The following is a 19,369-nucleotide window of genomic DNA, read 5'->3' on the forward strand; positions in this document are numbered from 1 at the left end:
TTTTTCTTTTTCTTTTTCTTGTCGTATAATCAACTGGACATTCTTCTTGTCCTTTTGAAACTACTATGTGTAAATCAAAAAATAAGGGATTTTAATAACAAAGAGGTTTAGATATGCTCTATCATTTGTTAATAACTCAATAAGTACAAGAAAAAAAAAAAAATATATATATATATATATATATATATATATATATATATATATATATAAAGCATGGTAGGAGAGTCTTTAGCAAGCTCTTTGTCATCATCTGCTTTTCTATATTCTGAAACTCTTTTGCAAACAAGACACCAGGACACATTGGTCATTCCCTCATCTTTCTAAGATTCAAAGTTAAAAATAAGTGTTGCCGCTCAAGCCTCGTCTAGATGAGTCTGAATGACTTTTCCCTTTTTCCAACTTTATTGATTCCAATAGTAACGCAGACATCAAAATCAAATTGTCTATAAAGTGATGTAACAAAATTGAAATATTATATTATATTAGTTGAAAAATTAATATAATTTAGATAAAATTAATAAAATTTATTATAAATCAGGCATTCTATTTTCCCTTATATTGCTAAGTAAAACATGTTGATAAACAACTTTGATATACTTGTATATTTTTATTGTTTTATGACATTTGATTAGATTTTTTTCTCTAATTTTGAAGATATCAAGCCAAGTATATTCTGAAATTATTTATTTATTTCAAAAAAAAGAAAAAAGAAAAAAAGTTGAGTGAGGCCCATTTGCACAGGCCCAACAATGCAAAAAGTACACGTTAAATTTGGCACCATCCGTGTGGTGCGGGAGGGAAGATTAGAGAAGTGTGTTATTGTGGAAGTGGAAGAAGACTCTGAATCTCCTCCGATCTCTCATTCCACTGTTTCGTTCTCGATTTTCGCTTTCAAACTTTAGAGTCAGCTCCACCGGCTTAAGGTAATTTTGCTTTACTTTCTCTATGCTTTCGTTTTACAATTTTGCGTTTTTTGATTAATTAGTTTGGTTTTTTTAATTATTTTTATTCATTTTATTTTTGTTATAACTTGGGTTTCGCTTTTCTTTATTGCCGATATGTTTGCCAGTAGTTTAACATACACATAATTCTCATTTCATGCAATACAAGGTTGATCTCAAGATAGGAACAAGTGTTATGAACTTTGTGTTGGTTTTTTTTCCTTTTTCGTTGTTTTGAAATCTTTGTTACCTTCCATGCTGTTGGTATCAATAGGAAGACACAATACAGCAGAGTAAACGGATATGCTGAATTTACTGAGAATTTAGGTGGTGTTTGGTTGGTAGAATGGTAGAAGGAATGGATTGGAATTAAGAGTAGGATGGAATGGAATGGATGGTGAGGTGGATGAAAAAAAGATGATGGAATGGATTCTTTTGTTTGCTTAACAATGGAAGCAATACTTCAATCAATAATGGGAACCCTTGACATCAAATTGTTACATATTATTAAGTTAATTAGACTATAAATAATAAATTTCATTTTTCGTAAAATATTTTTCCCCTCTCTTTCTCTCAACTTTCTCAATCCACTTGTCTCTCTACATTCTTTCAGTACATTATTTTTTGCTCTTACTTTTTTTTTTGCTTTTTTTCCCCTCTACTTTCTATGGGTACATATTTCTCTAATTTTTTAATCTTAATTGTTAATTTTTATCTCTATCTTTTTGCCGTGTGATTCTCTAATTATTTTAGTCGACAAGTCAACTAAAAGTGAGATACAATATAATTTAAAATTCTATTTACATTCTTTTTTATTTTTTAATAAATATAATATTTTTGTTGTTAATAATAAATAATAATTTAAACTTTTGTTAATAATTAATTTATATTTAAGTAGACATGTAAAAATTTCATGTTGAATTGTATTCGTGTATCGTGTTTATGTTAAATTTTATAAACGCGAACACTATTTGTTAAACTTTTGTTTGGAAATATGTAAATCTAAACCTATACATTAAATTATCGTATAACCGGTTATCTAACTTATTAACTCGTTAAAAATATATATAAGTTTAAATATTCAAATTTAATTTAGATTTCAAATGATAAAATGATTTTTATTTTTAAATCTTGCAAATATATTTGTTTTTATATTTTTAGAAAATAACATATTAATATATGTTTAAATAAAAAATTATGCATTTTTAATATTATAAAAGCTATATAATTATAAAAATATCCATCTTTAATAGGTTATTGTGTATTGTTGTATTTTACTAGTTGAGACTGGTTAACTTACTGGATTTAATTGGATGACATCCGATATGAAATTATTAATGCGAATTTATAAATTATCATACGAGATTCGATTTGTGATATCGTGTCATATAGGATTTTGTCGGACCTAATTTCAAATGTTCCACAGTCTATCTAATTCACAAGTAATTCATATTAAAGAAATAATAATATTAAAATGTGACTGAAAAACTCAACACAAAGGGAAAAAAAAAAAAAAAAAAAAAAAGAACAATGCACAAGTCCATGAAAAAAAGAATCCTACATAAACATTGCATTTGAAAAATTCACCTGGAAAAAGAGACCAACTATAAAAACATAAAACAAAAGAATATATTTATATATCACTGCAAAAAGGCAAACATGGATTGCTTTTGTAAAAATTATCAAAAATGAAATGTGTAGATTGCGTATAGACAATAAAAATGAAGAGTATAGAAAGAAAAAAAAATATTGAGAGAGAATGGAGCAACAAAATTTAGAGAGAGGAAGTTGAGATATAAAATCTAGAGAGAGAACGTGGATGTAAAATTTTTAAAGTTTTAATTTTTATAAGCTACCAATTCAAGAGTAAAATAATACTTTTCACCTGAGAAAAAAAAGGAATGGGGATTCCACCCATTTTGATGGAATGGAAGGGGTAATGGAATCCCCATTCCAACCATGTTTGGTCCAACCAAACAATAGACTAGTGATTCCAATGCATTCCATTCCATTCCCTTCTCCATGTGACCAACCAAACACCATCTTAGTTATGTGTACCTTTTGAGATTTGTTTGTGAACTTATCTCTAGACGTTTCAAACACATTATAAGAAACAAACAAATGGAAAAGGAGGTTTGAATTAGCTAATATTCCTTGCGTTCTCGAAGGATTTTATAATAATTGTAAACTTGATTTCGGAATATGCTTCTGGATTATGGCCCATCCTCCTGCCTGTAGTGATTTCATTTCACAAGGAGATCATATTAAATGTGCACTGATTTCAGTAAAATTTATTATTACTCTTTTCTTTGTTTTGGCCTTGTTAATATGAACTTTGACTTGTTTATTTATGTTTATTTTCCTTAGTATATGGAGAAACAACAAGGTTGTTGACCAAGGTTTCCCTGACCCTACAAATCTGCTGTCAGCCTTTGTTTTTTATTGATATTTATCCCTATCCTCCGAGTCTTGTAGCGTCGTTATGCACACTGTCATAGATTTAAAAAGGAATGATCAAGTTATCCAATAAATCCCACAACCAAGATATTTGTTTAACTTTGCTGCACAAGTAAGAAGTTAATTTTTGGTGGCTGCTTGACCACCATTTGCATGCAGCACTAGAAAAACAAATGAAGCTCAAATTTTTTAAGTTATAACTAGGTTAGTATTATGTACTTAGTTTAGATTAATATTAGGTTGCTTATTTCTTAAGTCAATGGAATTTATCTATATCAATTTGGGATAGTATAGAATATTGGTTTAAGTTGGGAATTAATTAGACCTTTTGGATTGTTTATAAAATTAACGAGAGAATAAAGGGGAACCATCATGAGAACTGGTGCGAAATTAAGATACCTAGAGCTAGTGGATCATTGCTGTAGCAAGCAGATCGAACTTTTATGCAGAAATACAAACACAGCCCACCTCAACCCTTAGTTGTACAAGCAGGGTATCCTTGTAGATGTTTTCTTTTTGACTATTTCTTAACTAAATTATCATTTTAGAAGGGGCATGAAGAATGCTGACCAGTGACCACGATTACTTCTAGAACTTGAGGTAAAGTAGGAGTTGGGAGGAGAAGACCCCAGTACCCTCAAATCTCGTAGACATAAAAGTCTTCTTCATCCTCTGTTTGATTGGCATTTTAAGCATCTTCTTCCACTCCTATGCTTGCTTTATTTTCTCTGTCTAGCTCTTTTTATTTTTTTTTTTGCTTGTTATCCACACCTATGGATTGCATTTCCCTTTTTATTATCATTCATTCTATTGTTGTTTTATTCTTTATTGCAAATAAATTATTTCTTTTGCTCTTAGTACAGTATAAATGTGAGATTAATGTCACTGTAATGATTTGACTTCATTAGTTTTAGAGGTAAATGACCTGTTGAAATGTGGAAGAAAATGATGTTTTTGGGTGCAATTGTATAGCGGTTATTGAATTTCACTGAGTAGGTCTTGAGTAGGACTTAGTTCTGAGGCATTACTTGACACCTATGCAGGTATCCTCAGAGTTACTCAAGAGGGTGTGAAGGCTACTCAACCTCCTCCTGGTAACTTCATACTATTTAAAACTTTACTTCAGTAGTTTCATTGCTATTATTCTGCAGTCCATTTAGTTACTCATGAGAGTGTGAAGTAGCTAATCATACCTCCTTTTATAGCTACTGGTGTCATACTCCAAATTTTGGAAATTCAGATTCGAAAAACATATAAAATACCTACTAAAACGATATCTTAAAATGTAGCAAAAACAAAAAATTTTATTACCTTATACTATGAAACTTAATTCCTAGAAATGTACAGTTATCCAAAATAGGCCACCCCTAGAATTGTACAGTTATTCAAAATAGACCACCTTATATTTATAACACAAATAATACTAAAAACTGTGAACTATGAACTCAAATACAAAAAAATACTAAATAGGGACGATATGAAATTAATTAAACTGAAGACTTCTCGAATCCACCTCTAACATCTCGTATTTATGTTTCCTAAAATCATAGCAAAACTAAATTTCGATAGCTAAGTTTCTTGTTTTGACTTTAAAGAAAAATAATAGGAAAACATGTGCTTATAACTTTACACAAAAATGCTCATACGCAACCAATTTAAAAAATATCAAAACTTTGAGGGGAAAAAAAAACAGGTAGACTTGATCAAAACAATCCATAATTCAAATATTTCAAAATTTGAGCCAGTTACTGTTTTAATGCTTCGAAACTTGACAAAAGAAACCATAAATCAAATGTATATCTCATATTTTTCATCTTCATTTAATATTGAATACTTACTAGTTTTTTTCATGCAGTTAGTCACCCATCAACAATCCAAAACAAAATCAATATGTATGTGAGGTAAATACAAATAAGGCCAACATTTTAAAATGGAAACTCATTTCTGAGTCATGAATTACTTTGGAAAAAAATAATAATAATATGAGTAGGTCTTCCCATATTAATAATGCAGCTACATCTAAGGTGAAGAACCATGAATTACTGGTAAAAAAGCTACATGACTTGTTTTAAAATTTCCCCACTAAGATCAATTGACCAGACTATCAAATCCATAAAATCCTTATCATATCAAAATATGTCCAAAGACTCATATAATATGAAAATGTCAAAAATCCACATCATATCAAAGGTTCCAAAATCATTACACAAAAGATAATCGTTTTTCATAAAACAAAAATAATTTCCAAAGCCAAGTATTAAAACACATACATATGATTTGTAATGGTTTCAAAAAAAATTCTAGTGATTTTTTTTTTTTTTTGACGAAACCGGTGAATTAAAATAGATTTAAACCATAAAAGAATACACATAAAGTCCTTAAAACAAATTCTCAACCTATCAAATCAATTCAGTAATCTTGCATAAGCTTCATAACCCTCTAAAATTTTGCAATGTTAGAGCCTAACACAAACACAAATATTTTTACACGGCTGATTTTCAAACGCAAGACAAAAGTCTATATTTTATTCAATACCAAAGACATTGAGTTTTTGAATGAAACTTTTCAGAATAAAGCCATTCATCGTGAAGTAGTCGTATGTGAATGCAATTTTGGTTCTAGTTTTGCACGCTTGGGCCTGATTTTATCATTATTAATTTTTTTTTTTTTTTTTCCCCAAAAACTCAGTTGCTCTAGTTGGTCACTAGCTATTTTTCCATCCAAAAAATTGAAGGGATCAAAGTGCAACTTTTGCACAGTTTAGGAACCTCTCATGCCGTAAGCACTAGAAAGCCTAAAATATATTTTTAAAAAAATATTTTTCTATTAATAAATACTTAAAAATATAAGAAATTATAGATTTTATAAAAAAAAATGGAAAAAAGATTGAGCAAGTGCCAACATTTTTTTATTTTTTTACATAAAATTTTAAAAAAGTATATAAATTATTTTTTAAAAACTTTATTCTGAAAGCCATTTTTCCACTTGCTAAATGTTCGTTTTACTCCATTTATTGTAACAATTTATTTTATTTTAATAAAAGAAATAACTTTTTTAAAATTTTGTAATTTATATTCTCTTAATGTTTTTAAAGCTTTGTACTTAGTTAAATTTTATAAACGTCATACTGTATGAAAATCATAATTTCTATATTTTATTAGTTATAAAGATTTTTAAAATTTTAAATTAGTTATGAAAAAATATTTTGATATTTTTTTTATTATTTTTAATGCTTATTGCACGTGTTACTTTTTTTTTTTTTTTCTTTTTTTATCATTACTACAATTTTTAATCTAAAGGAAAAATGAGCATGTTTTGAACTACGACCTTATGAATGTGAATGTAAGGGGCATAACAAGACAACGTCACTTGACACATGTGGTGTTGATTATCTATGTCGAAGTTATACTTTAGCCCCTCTTACTGACATATTTTTGGAAGGAAATTGTCTAGGGATTAATAATGCTAGAGAAACTCAGTTTCTTGGGACTAAATACGAAAAAAGTAAAATAAAATACAACAAAACTGCGTCAAGTGTATAAAATACACTTAAGGTCCTGAACCAAAAGCACAAATTACCATAAAAAAAAATTAAAGAAAATAAAAAAAAACTTAATGCTAATAATAAAGAAAATTTAATGATTATGGTTTAAAAAGAAAAGAAGGTATTGTTTTAATACATTTAATGGTTAGAGCACTACATAAAGTTACATAGAACATAGAGTTGCTTTGGTATTGCAACTAGAATTTCTTTTAAAACTCATCCAAAATCCAATTATATTTTATAAATCTCAAATGTAAATAAGTATGTATGTATGAGATTTGTATTAAGAGTTTAATATGAATTTTGTAACATACTTAATTTTTTTAAAAAAAAATAAACCTTTTAGGATTCAGATAAACAATCCAATTATTAATAAATAAAATTCTAATAGTAAAACTATTAGGTCGATTTGATATTACTCTAGTTATATATATATATATATATATATATATATGGGTATAAAACGACTTCACATACCCACAAGGGTTAGTCCGGTTGGCAAGAGGAGTCTCAAATATATTTTTAATCTCATCAATCTTAGAATTTCTTAATACAAAATATTTGCCAAAGCAATATATTAAATATCTGAGTATTACAGCTTTGACATAAACTTTACTAGTTACTAGACTGACTACTCGAAATCCTCTTTTGGTAGTTATTACAATGATGAGCAGACCCAGTTACCACAATGCTGATATCAGCATTCAAAGCACCTCTTCCTTCATCTTTTTCTTCTTTTTCCTCGTGTGTATGTGTCGTTGTCCGATGAAACTCATCGTTTTTATGTCTCGTATCCATCTTTCAGTAAGAATTAACACATTCACACTTCAGAAAGTTTTATTTTTCAAAAATATTCATATGGTTAATTTGCTGTAAGAAGATGAAAGCAAACAAATTAGAATATGAAAATATGTAGGCAAAACATGAAAAAACAAGAAAAAAATAAGGCATGAAAAATAGGGTAAATATCACTCTTAGTTTTTGAATTATAAACGTATTCTTAGTTTGGTCCCTAAACGATTGTTACATTTTGGTCTAAATGCGATCAAAGTGCAACGTTAGTCTTCATTTGGTTTTCCAATCAGTTTTGCTAATGGAAAAGTTTTTTTTGCTAAAATTTGCTAATGGAAAAGTTATGTGCATATCATGTGTGCGGTCAGCCAAGTTTAGTGCTGGTTGTAAGGACCAAAATACAACTTTTAAAAAGAATAAGATATGAAGAAATCTATATAAATATTAAAAAGGTAAAAGAAATATTAATAGAAGATAAAAATATGTTTCGAGCAATAAATAAATGAACTACGAAAAAAATAATACTTGTGCACATTTTATTTATTGTTATATAGACGTATTTATGTGTATATATATATATATATAAAATAACTATTTTAGTTATTTTAAATACTGTACAATCATAAAGTTTTTGAAAAATAAGTTTTAAAAAGAACAACGATTTGAAAAGTCCATATGTATATGGAAGAAATATTTATTTTTGTAAAATAATAAAAAAATTGAAGTTTGTATTTATTTACCATTGTACAAATATATTTCTTTTAAGTAATTAATTAGAAAATGTAACTATTTCTGAAAGTTTAAATTTTATAGCTTTTAAGAAATTTTAAAAATAAACCTTTAAAAGAATAATTAAATACTACACAATAATAAATATTAAAAATAATTCTTTAAAAGAATAAAAACTAAAAAAAACATAATTTATTTATTACTTTTATCAATTTTTAAATTTATTTTAGAATTTTCAAAATATAAAAGCGTGAAGTAGTATTAAAATTCTTTTTCTAGTTATTACTTCAAAGTTGAAAGAAATTTAAAATTTTTTGACTAATTTCCAAAGAATGTTCGTGTTATATTTTTAAAACTTTTTGTAAGTTTTTGAAAAAAATTTACTCTTTAAAACTTCTTTTTAAAATTATTTATTGGATAATAATATTTAAAATTTCTCGCACATTTTTTTTTGGGAATAAATTATTTAAATATACTTATGAAATAGTAAATAAAACGTTTTTTAGCACTAAAGTTTTTTTAAGTAACTTTAATTATTCATAACATGTAGCAATTTTTATTTTTTTAATCTTTTATGAAAATAAATATTTCTTTCATATTATTTATAAATTTTTAATTTTATAATATTTATAAATTTTAAATAATTATTTTGGAAAAAAAAGGTTCTATTTAATAATAAAGAAAATGTGTTTACAAGTATTATTATTATTATAATTATTATCATTACTATTATTTTTTCTAGTTCCTTTAGTTATTAGCTGTAAGAAATTTAGGTTTTTTATTTTAGGTGAATATATATTGTTTTTACTCTTCAAATATTTATATTGGTTTTTTTTTTTTTCCAAATATTCTTTAAGAAGATAAAGTTTTAAAATTCGTTGCATTTCGGTCCTTAAATAGTGCTAAATCTCACTTTTGTCCCTGTAAAAAATTGACCATCTCTACCCTTGGAGAAAATCTTGCGTACCACCGTGGTACCATATCAGATTATGCCACTTCCATTAGTTTATTGCCACGTGTTAAAATTTTTGACATCTCTTTCTTCATTTATTATGTTATTGAAAAAATACCCGGCTCACCATTTTTTTAATAAAGAAAAAAATAAAGTTTTAAAAATTTAAAAAAAAATTACTCGTACGTTTTGAAGACGATCTTTCATATTCCAAATCTGGCTTTCCTCCATAGTTTCTCAATCGTTAAGTGCTAGAGCTTGAATATTATGCTAGATACACTACTAAACCTGCTCTATATTATGAAGCAGATCACAAAATGTATCAAATAGGTATGTTCAAGTTAGTTATTTTAGAGGTTCTTCATCTACTGATAGATGGCCAGATCCAAACACAAAAAGTCTTCATCTAAGTTTGATGAAGGATTTTTTTTTTTTTTTCCCCAGAAAGTTTGATGAAATTTTTTACCAGTAAAAGGAAAAAACCGAACGAGCATCATATCCAATATTCCATTTGTCTAATTTCAAGTTTAATTGATAACTTTTACAAAAGTAATAAAATAAAATTTATCCTGTAGAGATATCAAACCTGAAGCAACATTTCATTCACCTTTGCAGATAAAATAATAATAATAATAACACAAAAAAAAAAAACCTTCAAAGTTTGGAAAAAAAAGGGCGAAGTACAGCCATAACAAAGCGCCAATATCCTAAATCTGCTCCCATATTTCATTCACCACCTATAGATTGAAAAACATATATAAAACAAAACAAAAAAAAAAAAAAAAACCAAAAGCTTAAGAAAATGAGAAGCAAATGGGAGAGCCACACTTTGGTTTCTCCATGGGAGGTTTATGCATGTGAAATCTGGCTAACATGTTTGCTATTATTTTCTTCGACTACAGTCGTAGTTACTTGTGAGACTGCATATGGTGTCGCTACGAAAGAAAAAAGAGCCAATGGAAAAAAAAAAAATATATATATATATATATATATATAATTATTTTACTTTTTCAAAAAAATAAAAAATGATGAGTTTGGAAAATTTTAAATGACGAACCAAATAGAAAAACAGATATCAAATAGTCTTAACATGTGGCAAAAAACGAATGGAAGTGGCATAATCTGATATGGTAGCACGGTGGTACGCAAGATTTTCTCCTACCCTTGGGGACCGAAAGAGACTACCTGTAAAGCTTTGGAAGAAAAACACAGAAGAATCCTACGGTTTAAGTGATTTGGGTGTATTATAGTCATCTTAACTTGTCTTTGGGTTAATTTTAAGGTTTTTAAACAAGAGTGGCTAGAAATCATTATATCACATCTGAAAAAGGTCATTCAGTAAAAAATCTTCTATCAGTCATTACCAAAGAGAAAATAAATTACCATTTAACTCCAATTGATGAGGTCACATTTTTTTAACACACATATCACATAAGCAAGGTTTTAAATATTTAAATTTTTGTCAAAATGTTTTGAAATTTCTGCTTTTGTGAGGATCAAAAAAAAATTTAGGTTCCAAATTAAAACGGATAGATTTTTTATAATATCCATTAAAATTTCATTGAAATTTTTATGGAAATTTTTATTGAAATATCCACATCAAATTCTTAACAATTTAGTTAAAAAAATCCATAACATCCATTGAAATTATAAATATTATTGATGTTTAGTAAATTATTTTACCGAATTAACTTTAGTAATAGTTTTTTTTAACCTTTTAATTGTCTTTCAAATATTTAATAATATAAATAAAACGGAGTGAATTAAATTAAATATCATTGATAAGCTCTATTTGTTGATAATATATATATATATACTTGCTATATATTTTGTATAAGATATATTCATTAGAATTCCATAATTACAAGTTAATAGTTGATTTTATAAAAATAAAAAATAATAATAAAAAATAATAACATGTAATTATAATATTATATAGAATAGGTATTGATAGTATTTAAATTAATAATATCAAGCAAATAAAAATAAAAAGATGATAAAATATATTATACTAAACATTAAAGATAAGTACATTTAATACAAAATCCTTATAGTTGATGTATTAATAACTACATAAAAATTATCAAGAAAATACATCTTTTAATAATTACGTTTTATCTTTCACATTTCAAAATGAAAACGAGGAATAGACCAACAATTTTCAATCTAAAAATTCTAGAGTATTGAGATGATATTATGAAATATAATATAATTGTAATAATTTATTATCTTAACTAAGAAACACTTTTATCAAATATATACTTTTTTTTCCATATTTTTATAAATAATAATTTATTTATGATCATTACTGCTTATTATAAATTATATTATTTAAAATAAATATAATATTTATTCAATATTTTTGTAATTTTTTAATCAATTTGATAATTTATTGATTAAATAAACTAATTCTAAATTTTTAACAAAAATTTCGATTTGTTTAAGTAAAATTTTATCAATTTCCATTATTTTTTGTGAATTTTTATCGATATTCAATAATTTTCAATATTTTCATAAAAATATTCATATTTTAAACTTTTCATATTTAATATCGATATCAAAATTTCAAATCTTACATACAAGTCATTTTACTTTCCCAGTTGAAGTAAACAGAATGCATAATCATGGCTCTTTAAAATAATAATAATGATAATGATGTCATCCTTTGTCCATTAACTTATATGTAAATCTTGGAGCATAATTAAAAATTTATGAGGCGTTAAAACCATAGTTGTTACAAAATATTAATAAAAAAAAAATAAAAATAAAAACTTTAGGTTTATGTAACGAAACAAACTGGTCATTGGAGAAAAAAATATGTTGCAAAGTCAAAGAAATCTTTGGTTATATCAGCTACAATTCACAAGCAAACTTCATACTGACAGACATGTCAGTACCTATCTAGCTTAAATGGAAATTATTTATAGAGTGTCCAAATTTGTCATACCTTCAAAATTCAAGGGTTAGAATGCTATAAAAAAATAAATAAATAAAATTTTAAAAAAAGGGGCTTATTAATTGTAAGAAATGACACGAAGATAAAAAGCTTGGAGCCAAGTATTTTCCACAATTAACCCTTCTTTTAGGAAAGATACATATTTCCACAGCTTAACAAATCTTGTGGCAGTGCACATTTCTGTTATGCGAACCCTAAGTAGATACTAATATATATAAAAAGAACTGGATTTGTCTTTCTGAAATGTATATTACTTATTTTCTTATCAAATTTTATTGTGTGACTATTTTAGAAATGGCCTCTAGGGAAACTGTAAAGAAAGAGATTCGACAAATGCTAGAAGATGACAGTGTAACATCAATCATTCTTCTTGGGGAACAGGGAGTAGGGAAGACGTGGATGGCAAAGGAGATAAGCGAGATCTGCATGACTGAGGGCTTAACACATAGAAATCTCTGGGTATATCTAAACAAGAAGTATCATAGTAAGACTCTTCTTGAGAGCATCGAGCGTCAATTGTCTCTACTCTCTAATGAGGAGTTTGAAGATGATGAGGAAGAAAAGGAAGAGACTTTGGAAAATTTGAAACTCAGAATTTCTACAATGCTTGAAGAAGAGGCAACTGCAATGAAAGAAAAAACACAATTTGTTCTACTAATTCTAGATGATGTTTTGGAAGATCATGCAAAAGATATTCTGTCAGATCTTCCGGTTAAGGGTCATCCGCATAAGTTCTTTAAGGTTCTTATGACCATAGGCAAAACTCATCACCAACTTGCTTCTGAAGTATTCAAGAATGAGATTGAGAGCAACAACAGAAGGCTGCATCAGATGGAATTCTTGTCTCCGGATGAGTCAGAGAATTTGTTGAAGGAAAAAATCAAGGCAGACCATGTCTTTCCTCATTTGGATCAACATATTGCAACCATGAAAAATGAGATAAATAAAGGTATCCCTGCAACAATAATTACCATCGCAGAAGCCTTGAAGTACCTTCAAAAGCATGACTCTGGGGCTAGTCTGTTGGAAGGTATTCTCGAAGAAGCAGGCAATGATGGGAAAGAAGCTGACTACATAACTCAGCTACTATGTTGTTGGTATGATGAGTTTCACAAGTCGTGTAGGATCGATATGCTTCACTGCTTCTGGCATAGTATGCAACATTTTCATACCCATAGCGGGGTGCATTACAATGAATTGATCACGCACTGGATAATAGAAGGATATTTTGGATGCTTTGATCAAATTCAGAAGGCATATGAGCAAGGACATGAAGTTCTAATGCATCTCATCAATTGTGGGATGCTGAGCAAGCAAGAGGATAATATAGTTATCATGAATCAAGCAATTTCTCGTATAACTCATCATCGCCATTCTGTATTCAATAAAACTGCAAGCCTCGGTCTGCCTATTGTTTTCGATGGTAAGGATGACAAATGGGAAGGATTAGGGAGGATAACACAAACAAGTGGTATGAGAAAATCACTCCACGGTCATAAAAACTGGGAGAAAGTCTCTACACTCCTGATGGATGGAAGTTTTCTCTCTAGGGAAGTTCCGGAAACATTTTTTCAGCCCTTGCGGGGACTTCAAGTTTTTGCCATATTCAATCCCCTGTTCAGTTTTCTGCCCTTGCCCCTGTTGAGTCTTGAGAACCTTGTTGTACTGGTGCTTAGAGGGTGTGATCTCCTGGAGAAAATTGATGATATCTGTGAACTTAGAAACTTATGTGTTCTTGAGATATCTAGTGCTGCTTCGTTGAATGCAATCCCTCCTGATCTCTTTGAGAACTTGCCTAACCTTCAAGTCCTTAATCTATCTTCAAGCAAGATAGAATCATTGCCTCGTTCTCTTTTTAAGCAACCTAAATTGCGTCAGCTTATCCTTAGACAATGTCATCGCTTGAAAGCACTCCCAAGCCTTAAAGAGCTTGAAAATCTTGAGGTAATTGATCTTTGCGGTGCTGACTCTTTAATCAAAATCCAGGACAAAAATTTTGCACCATTAAGAAAACTTCAGATGCTTGATCTTTCCAAATCCAAAATTGATCGTTTACCTTTTCTTCACAATCTTGAAAAGCTCACTGGACTCATGCTAAGTGACTGTCCATCCCTGACAAGACTGCCCAGCCTGCAATCATTATGTAGCCTTCAAATTCTTGATGCTTCAAATGCTAGAAACTTGGTGGAAATTCATGATGACCCGTTCGATAATAAGGTTGACCTTCAAATCGTTGATTTATCTGGAACTGCAGTTAGGCAACTACCTTCCAACATAAGCTACCTGTCTTCTCTCTACTTGAAAGATTGTTCTTCATTTGAAATATTGCCATCCACAAAAGCATTGAAAAACCTCAAGAAACTGGATCTTTCTGGTACCAGTGAACTGCATGAAATTGAAGACAAATCCTTTGAACATCTTAGGTACCTTCAAATTCTTAACTTTTCAAAAGCCAAGATAAAAGAATTACCATCCCTTTCAAACCTTGGTAACCTTCTTGAGATCTTTCTAACAAATTGTTCAAATTTGCAAAAGCTTCCCATCTTGAATGGACTTAAAAGACTTAAGAAGCTCTACCTTTCTGGTTGTGTAGAGTTGGTTGAGTTGCCATCCCTAAATGCTCTTGAAAAACTAGAGGACCTCGACCTTTCAGGTTGTAGAGCTCTGGAAGTTATACAAGCTAACTCTTTTGAGAAAATGATTGGCCTTCGGATCCTCAACCTCTCTGAAACTAAAATTAAGTCCTTACCAACCCTTTGCAACCCAAGCAACCTCAGTCACCTCATACTTCAGAACTGCATTGGCTTAAAAATACTTTCACCCCTTGAACATCTCACAAAACTTGAGGAGCTTGTTCTATGTGGTGCATGCTCCTTAGAAGAAACTAAGGCTCAATTCTTGGAAGGTATGAAGGACCTTCAAATTCTTGATTTATCAGGAACCCCACTTACAACTCTACCATCCTTGTCAAACCTCACCAACCTCAGGAAGCTCACACTAAGAGGTTGTTCGGGCTTAAAGACGGTGCCAGGTATGGAAGCCTTAAAAAATCTTGAGCATATTGATCTCTGTGGAACGGCAATTGAAAGGTTGCCATCCCTAAATATTTACTGCAGGCTCCACCAGCTTCTATTGAAAGATTGCTCAAACTTAGAAGAGTTGCAGAATCTTAATTCACTTACTCAACTGGAGGTTCTTGATCTTTCAGGAACCAGAATAAAGAAATTTCCTTATGAGATATCAGAGTTAACTTGTCTGGAGCGTCTTGATTTGCCAGACTTGAAGGATGTGCTTGAAATTGACTTGGGAAAGATAAAGTATCTACCAAAAGAGTTAAACTGGGATCAATGTGGCCTCTTCAAGGATACTGCTAAACTTGTGAAGTGTGAGAAGCCTACCATATTTGTAAGAGGTAAAGAAATTTTCCAGTGTTTGGAGAAAAGTCCTGAATTATGGAATAAATATTTCAAGCAATTTCATTTCGTTGTTGGTCATCATATGAAGCAAGATGAAGATGGAGATATCAATTTTTCCAAAGATAGACTTTTCTTTAGAGATGTCTATTTTCATACTAGATATTTCTGTATTCCTGTTGAAGATGTCCAGCTTTTGGAAATCCATGGATCATATATCCTTCCCAATGGTTTTGAAAGTGTCCTTAAGCACACCAAATACTTGTCTTTGGTTGATAACAAGTCTATAAGTCGCTTATCAAAATTAGGTGCCCACAATGTAGCAGAAATGAGAGGCTACTGGATAGATAGATGTACCAAAATGGAAAGCATTCTTGATGGAGAAGAGGTGGACATCAGACTTGGGAGCAATTTAGAGATTTTATGGGTCTCAAACCTTCCTAGTTTGAAGAATATATACAGTGGAACTGAGGGCTTCAAAAACCTCAAACATTTATATCTGGATTGTTGTCCAGTGATTCTAAATGTTTTTTCCTCTTCACAATTTCCGGAAAACCTCGAAATTGTTCATGTAAAGTTTTGTGATAAATTGGACACTTTGTTTGAATCTGGGACTATGGAAGGGCGTAAATTGCAGAAGTTACACACGTTGTATCTATTCGAACTGCCAGAGTTGAGGAGTATTGGGATACAATTGGCATGTCAACCAACTATTAGGGCATGTCCCAAGCTGGTATTGGATCAAGTTGACTCAAAGAACCATAAAGGTTTTGAAATTTAAATTGCGGAGTAAGCGAGACCCTGAAGTTGCTGATTTTGTTTTTTTTTTTTTTTTTTTTTTTGGGTGTCTCGTTGTATGTAAACTTGCAGCATCTTGTTATGTGTGGAAGAAGCATTTTGCTTCATTCTTATGCATTTTGTGTGTCACTGCACTAGAAATATCTACTTCATAAGTGTGGATTGGCTGGATTTGGTAATTGGAAATGTGATGTTAAAGAGATGCCGAGAAGACTAGTCAGGCGATGAATCTTCAACTTGGATGAACAAAAGGTATTCCTGTAAACTCTAATATAATGTTGGTTGTTGAATTTTTGTGGAAGTGAACTGGAAGCTTTACTCAACTATTCCAGCTTCTTGTTAACAGATATGCAATCCTTAAACACAAGCGAGTTCATAAATAATTATGGTCTAAAATATTTTGTGTTATATAATATATATATTATATCAGTATATAGCCTTTTTATGATTACTTTGGTCTCAAAGTTTAATTTTTCTGTCTTTTCTTGTGGATATTTATGTGCCATCCTGTTTTCCTGATGCAGAACAATGTTGCATCTTGTGATTTCTAGCACCAGTTGAATGGAGAATAAAAAATTGATGTTATAGCTTTGATATTTTCGTTGTGTCAAGTAAGCAAAGTTTATGTGCATGTTTAAGGTGGTGAGGTTGGTTGGGGCCCTTGGGGGATGGAGTTGAGAGTTGTTTTGGGACTAAGGACATATTTCTGTGTCTACAATAGGTATATTAAGCATGGAACTACTGATTCCCAATAAAGTAAGGAAGCCATAGGATTTATGGAACCTCCGTAGTGTTTTGTGAGCCTTGTACTACAGGTTTTCATATATTATGAAAGATTATATTTAAAATAAGTCTATGACGGTCCAATGGTAAGCCATTTTTTATTTGAATAGTGCTAATCCTCCACCCCAATGTAAAGAATGCATATATAGTTGTTAAATTACTATTTTATTATTTACTTTATAAAAAATGGATATGGATCCTTTTTTAATTTGAGTTTGGCTTTTAAAGATTTAATGATATGTGATCATTAATATATTTTATGGTCAAGATTATTTATATATATATATATATATATTTTGGCAAATAATATTTATATTTTGTTTTAAGTTCTAAAACTTCCAAATAGGGACATTTTATAATAAACGCATAAATTTAATCTTTAATGCAATTTTTTTATTTTTCATTTTTACTTGTTTTAGAGATTCATGGATAAAAATAAAAAATAATGAATCTCCTTTCAAAAAAATTTTAATAATAATATTCATGAATATAATTATCTAATAAAAAATTTTAAAATATAAAAAATTTTTGAATACTTAACATTTTATATTCATAAAAAAAAGCTTTGATAATAAAAATGCACTTTAACTTGGAGTCTTTTGAGATAAAAGTTATATAGATTTGAGTTTAAGTATAAAACAAAACCAATAATATTAGTTATAAGTAATTATTTTTAATTCTTGTTGGAAACATTACTTTAGTGATTGTACAAATTTTTTAATTTTTATTATTTTTAATATATATATATATATATATATATGTATATTGTTCAGATTTCTTTAATACTTAGATAATTTAGAAATTTTTTCATTCAGTTTCAAATTTGTTTCTTAGGTTTTTGAGCTTGGTTTTACTTCCGCCATTATAAGGTCGAGTTATACTAAAAAAAGGAGTTTGAGAAAATATTTCTTCTTAAATTCTATGTGCACAGATTTTAAAATCACTTTTACTATCGTTCAAGATTTCCACTTCCATAGTTTTGTTGTTATTATTTTTGTAATTAATAAGTAATTGATGATTATTTACTTATGTATTTAATAGATATTTATTAAAAAACTGTCTATATTTGGAAGTTTTTGAAATTAAAAGATGAAAAGAAATAATCTTAACCTTCCAATGGGTGGATGACCCCTTGTCCTAAAATTTTTTTAAAAAGCTTAGATAAAGTTTAGAATAGAAGAGGATTCATGTCCATAAAAAATTGTATAAAATCGTTGATGAAAGACTAAGAGCATGCTAGAAAATGCTTTTTAATAAACATTTATTTTCGGGAACACTTATTTTTTGTACCAGTTTTGGTAATAAGTGTTTCATAAAATAAATGGTAAAATGTTTGGCTATACGCAATGAAAAGCATTTTTAAATTTATTTTTGATATTTTGGTGCTTTTTTTTAGAAGCACATTTAAAGGTTTTTTTAAGGCCTAAAACCGCTTTTCACACATTTGGATGTGCTTATTTTTTGCCAAAAAAGAATTTTTCACACCAATCTTCATGCTTCTTTTTAGACGCACATTTAAAGAATATTTTAAGGTCTAAAACCGCTTTTCACACCTTTGGAAGTGTTTATTTTTTGTCAAAAAGGAACTTTTCAATTTCTTGCTAAACATGATCATAAGTACGTTTTTATTCTTCAAAGAATTTATCATAATTCCAAAAACATATCCAAATGTGCCTTAATATATAACATTTTTATAATATTTATTGTTGATATAAAACTAACAATGATAAGATTATTGTGATGATTTTCTAAACAAGTTTTAAGAGAAAAATTTGTAAACCTTCAAATGGAATTTACCCTCTTGGCTATGTTTGTGTGTCTAGTCAAGTGGTGAGAACTATTAAAAATACATTTCCAATTCAGAATTCAAACCGAGTGAATCCCCCCTTTCCAATTGAATGAGTTTTGGTGACCCAAAATAAAAAAATAAAAAATAAAAAATAAAAAAAAATAAAAAAACATACTTACGTGTTGTTCGATAAAGTAATTGGCTTTTTCTTTTCG

General features: G+C 28.9%; 1 protein-coding gene across 3 annotated transcripts; it reads left to right on the forward strand.

Annotated features, from left to right (window-relative positions):
- Positions 1 to 758: 758 nt before the first annotated feature.
- LOC107422186 (putative disease resistance protein At4g19050) lies at positions 759 to 17,523 on the forward strand. Of its 3 annotated transcripts, none has more exons than XR_007239838.2 (4): positions 759 to 923; positions 4,442 to 4,492; positions 12,664 to 16,834; positions 17,107 to 17,523. XR_007239838.2 is itself a non-coding variant. In XM_048470758.2 (3 exons), the coding sequence occupies exon 3, from the start codon at positions 12,666 to 12,668 to the stop codon at positions 16,563 to 16,565; it is 3,900 nt and encodes a 1,299-aa protein (XP_048326715.2). In that variant the 5' UTR covers positions 759 to 923; positions 4,442 to 4,492; positions 12,664 to 12,665; the 3' UTR covers positions 16,566 to 17,093. The 3 variants fall into 3 exon arrangements, 1 of the variants encoding a protein (XP_048326715.2); XR_009638082.1 differs by having other exon boundaries at positions 12,677 to 16,834; XM_048470758.2 differs by lacking the exon at positions 17,107 to 17,523 and having other exon boundaries at positions 12,664 to 17,093.
- Positions 17,524 to 19,369: the final 1,846 nt, after the last annotated feature.

The sequence above is a fragment of the Ziziphus jujuba genome, chromosome 1, assembly GCF_031755915.1.
Source record: "Ziziphus jujuba cultivar Dongzao chromosome 1, ASM3175591v1".
Lineage (NCBI taxonomy): Eukaryota > Viridiplantae > Streptophyta > Magnoliopsida > Rosales > Rhamnaceae > Ziziphus > Ziziphus jujuba.

Excerpts from the sequence above, each read along its gene's own strand:
- LOC107422186 (XM_048470758.2), top strand. The coding sequence starts at position 12,666 with ATGGCCTCTAGGGAAACTGTAAAGAAAGAGATTCGACAAATGCTAGAA.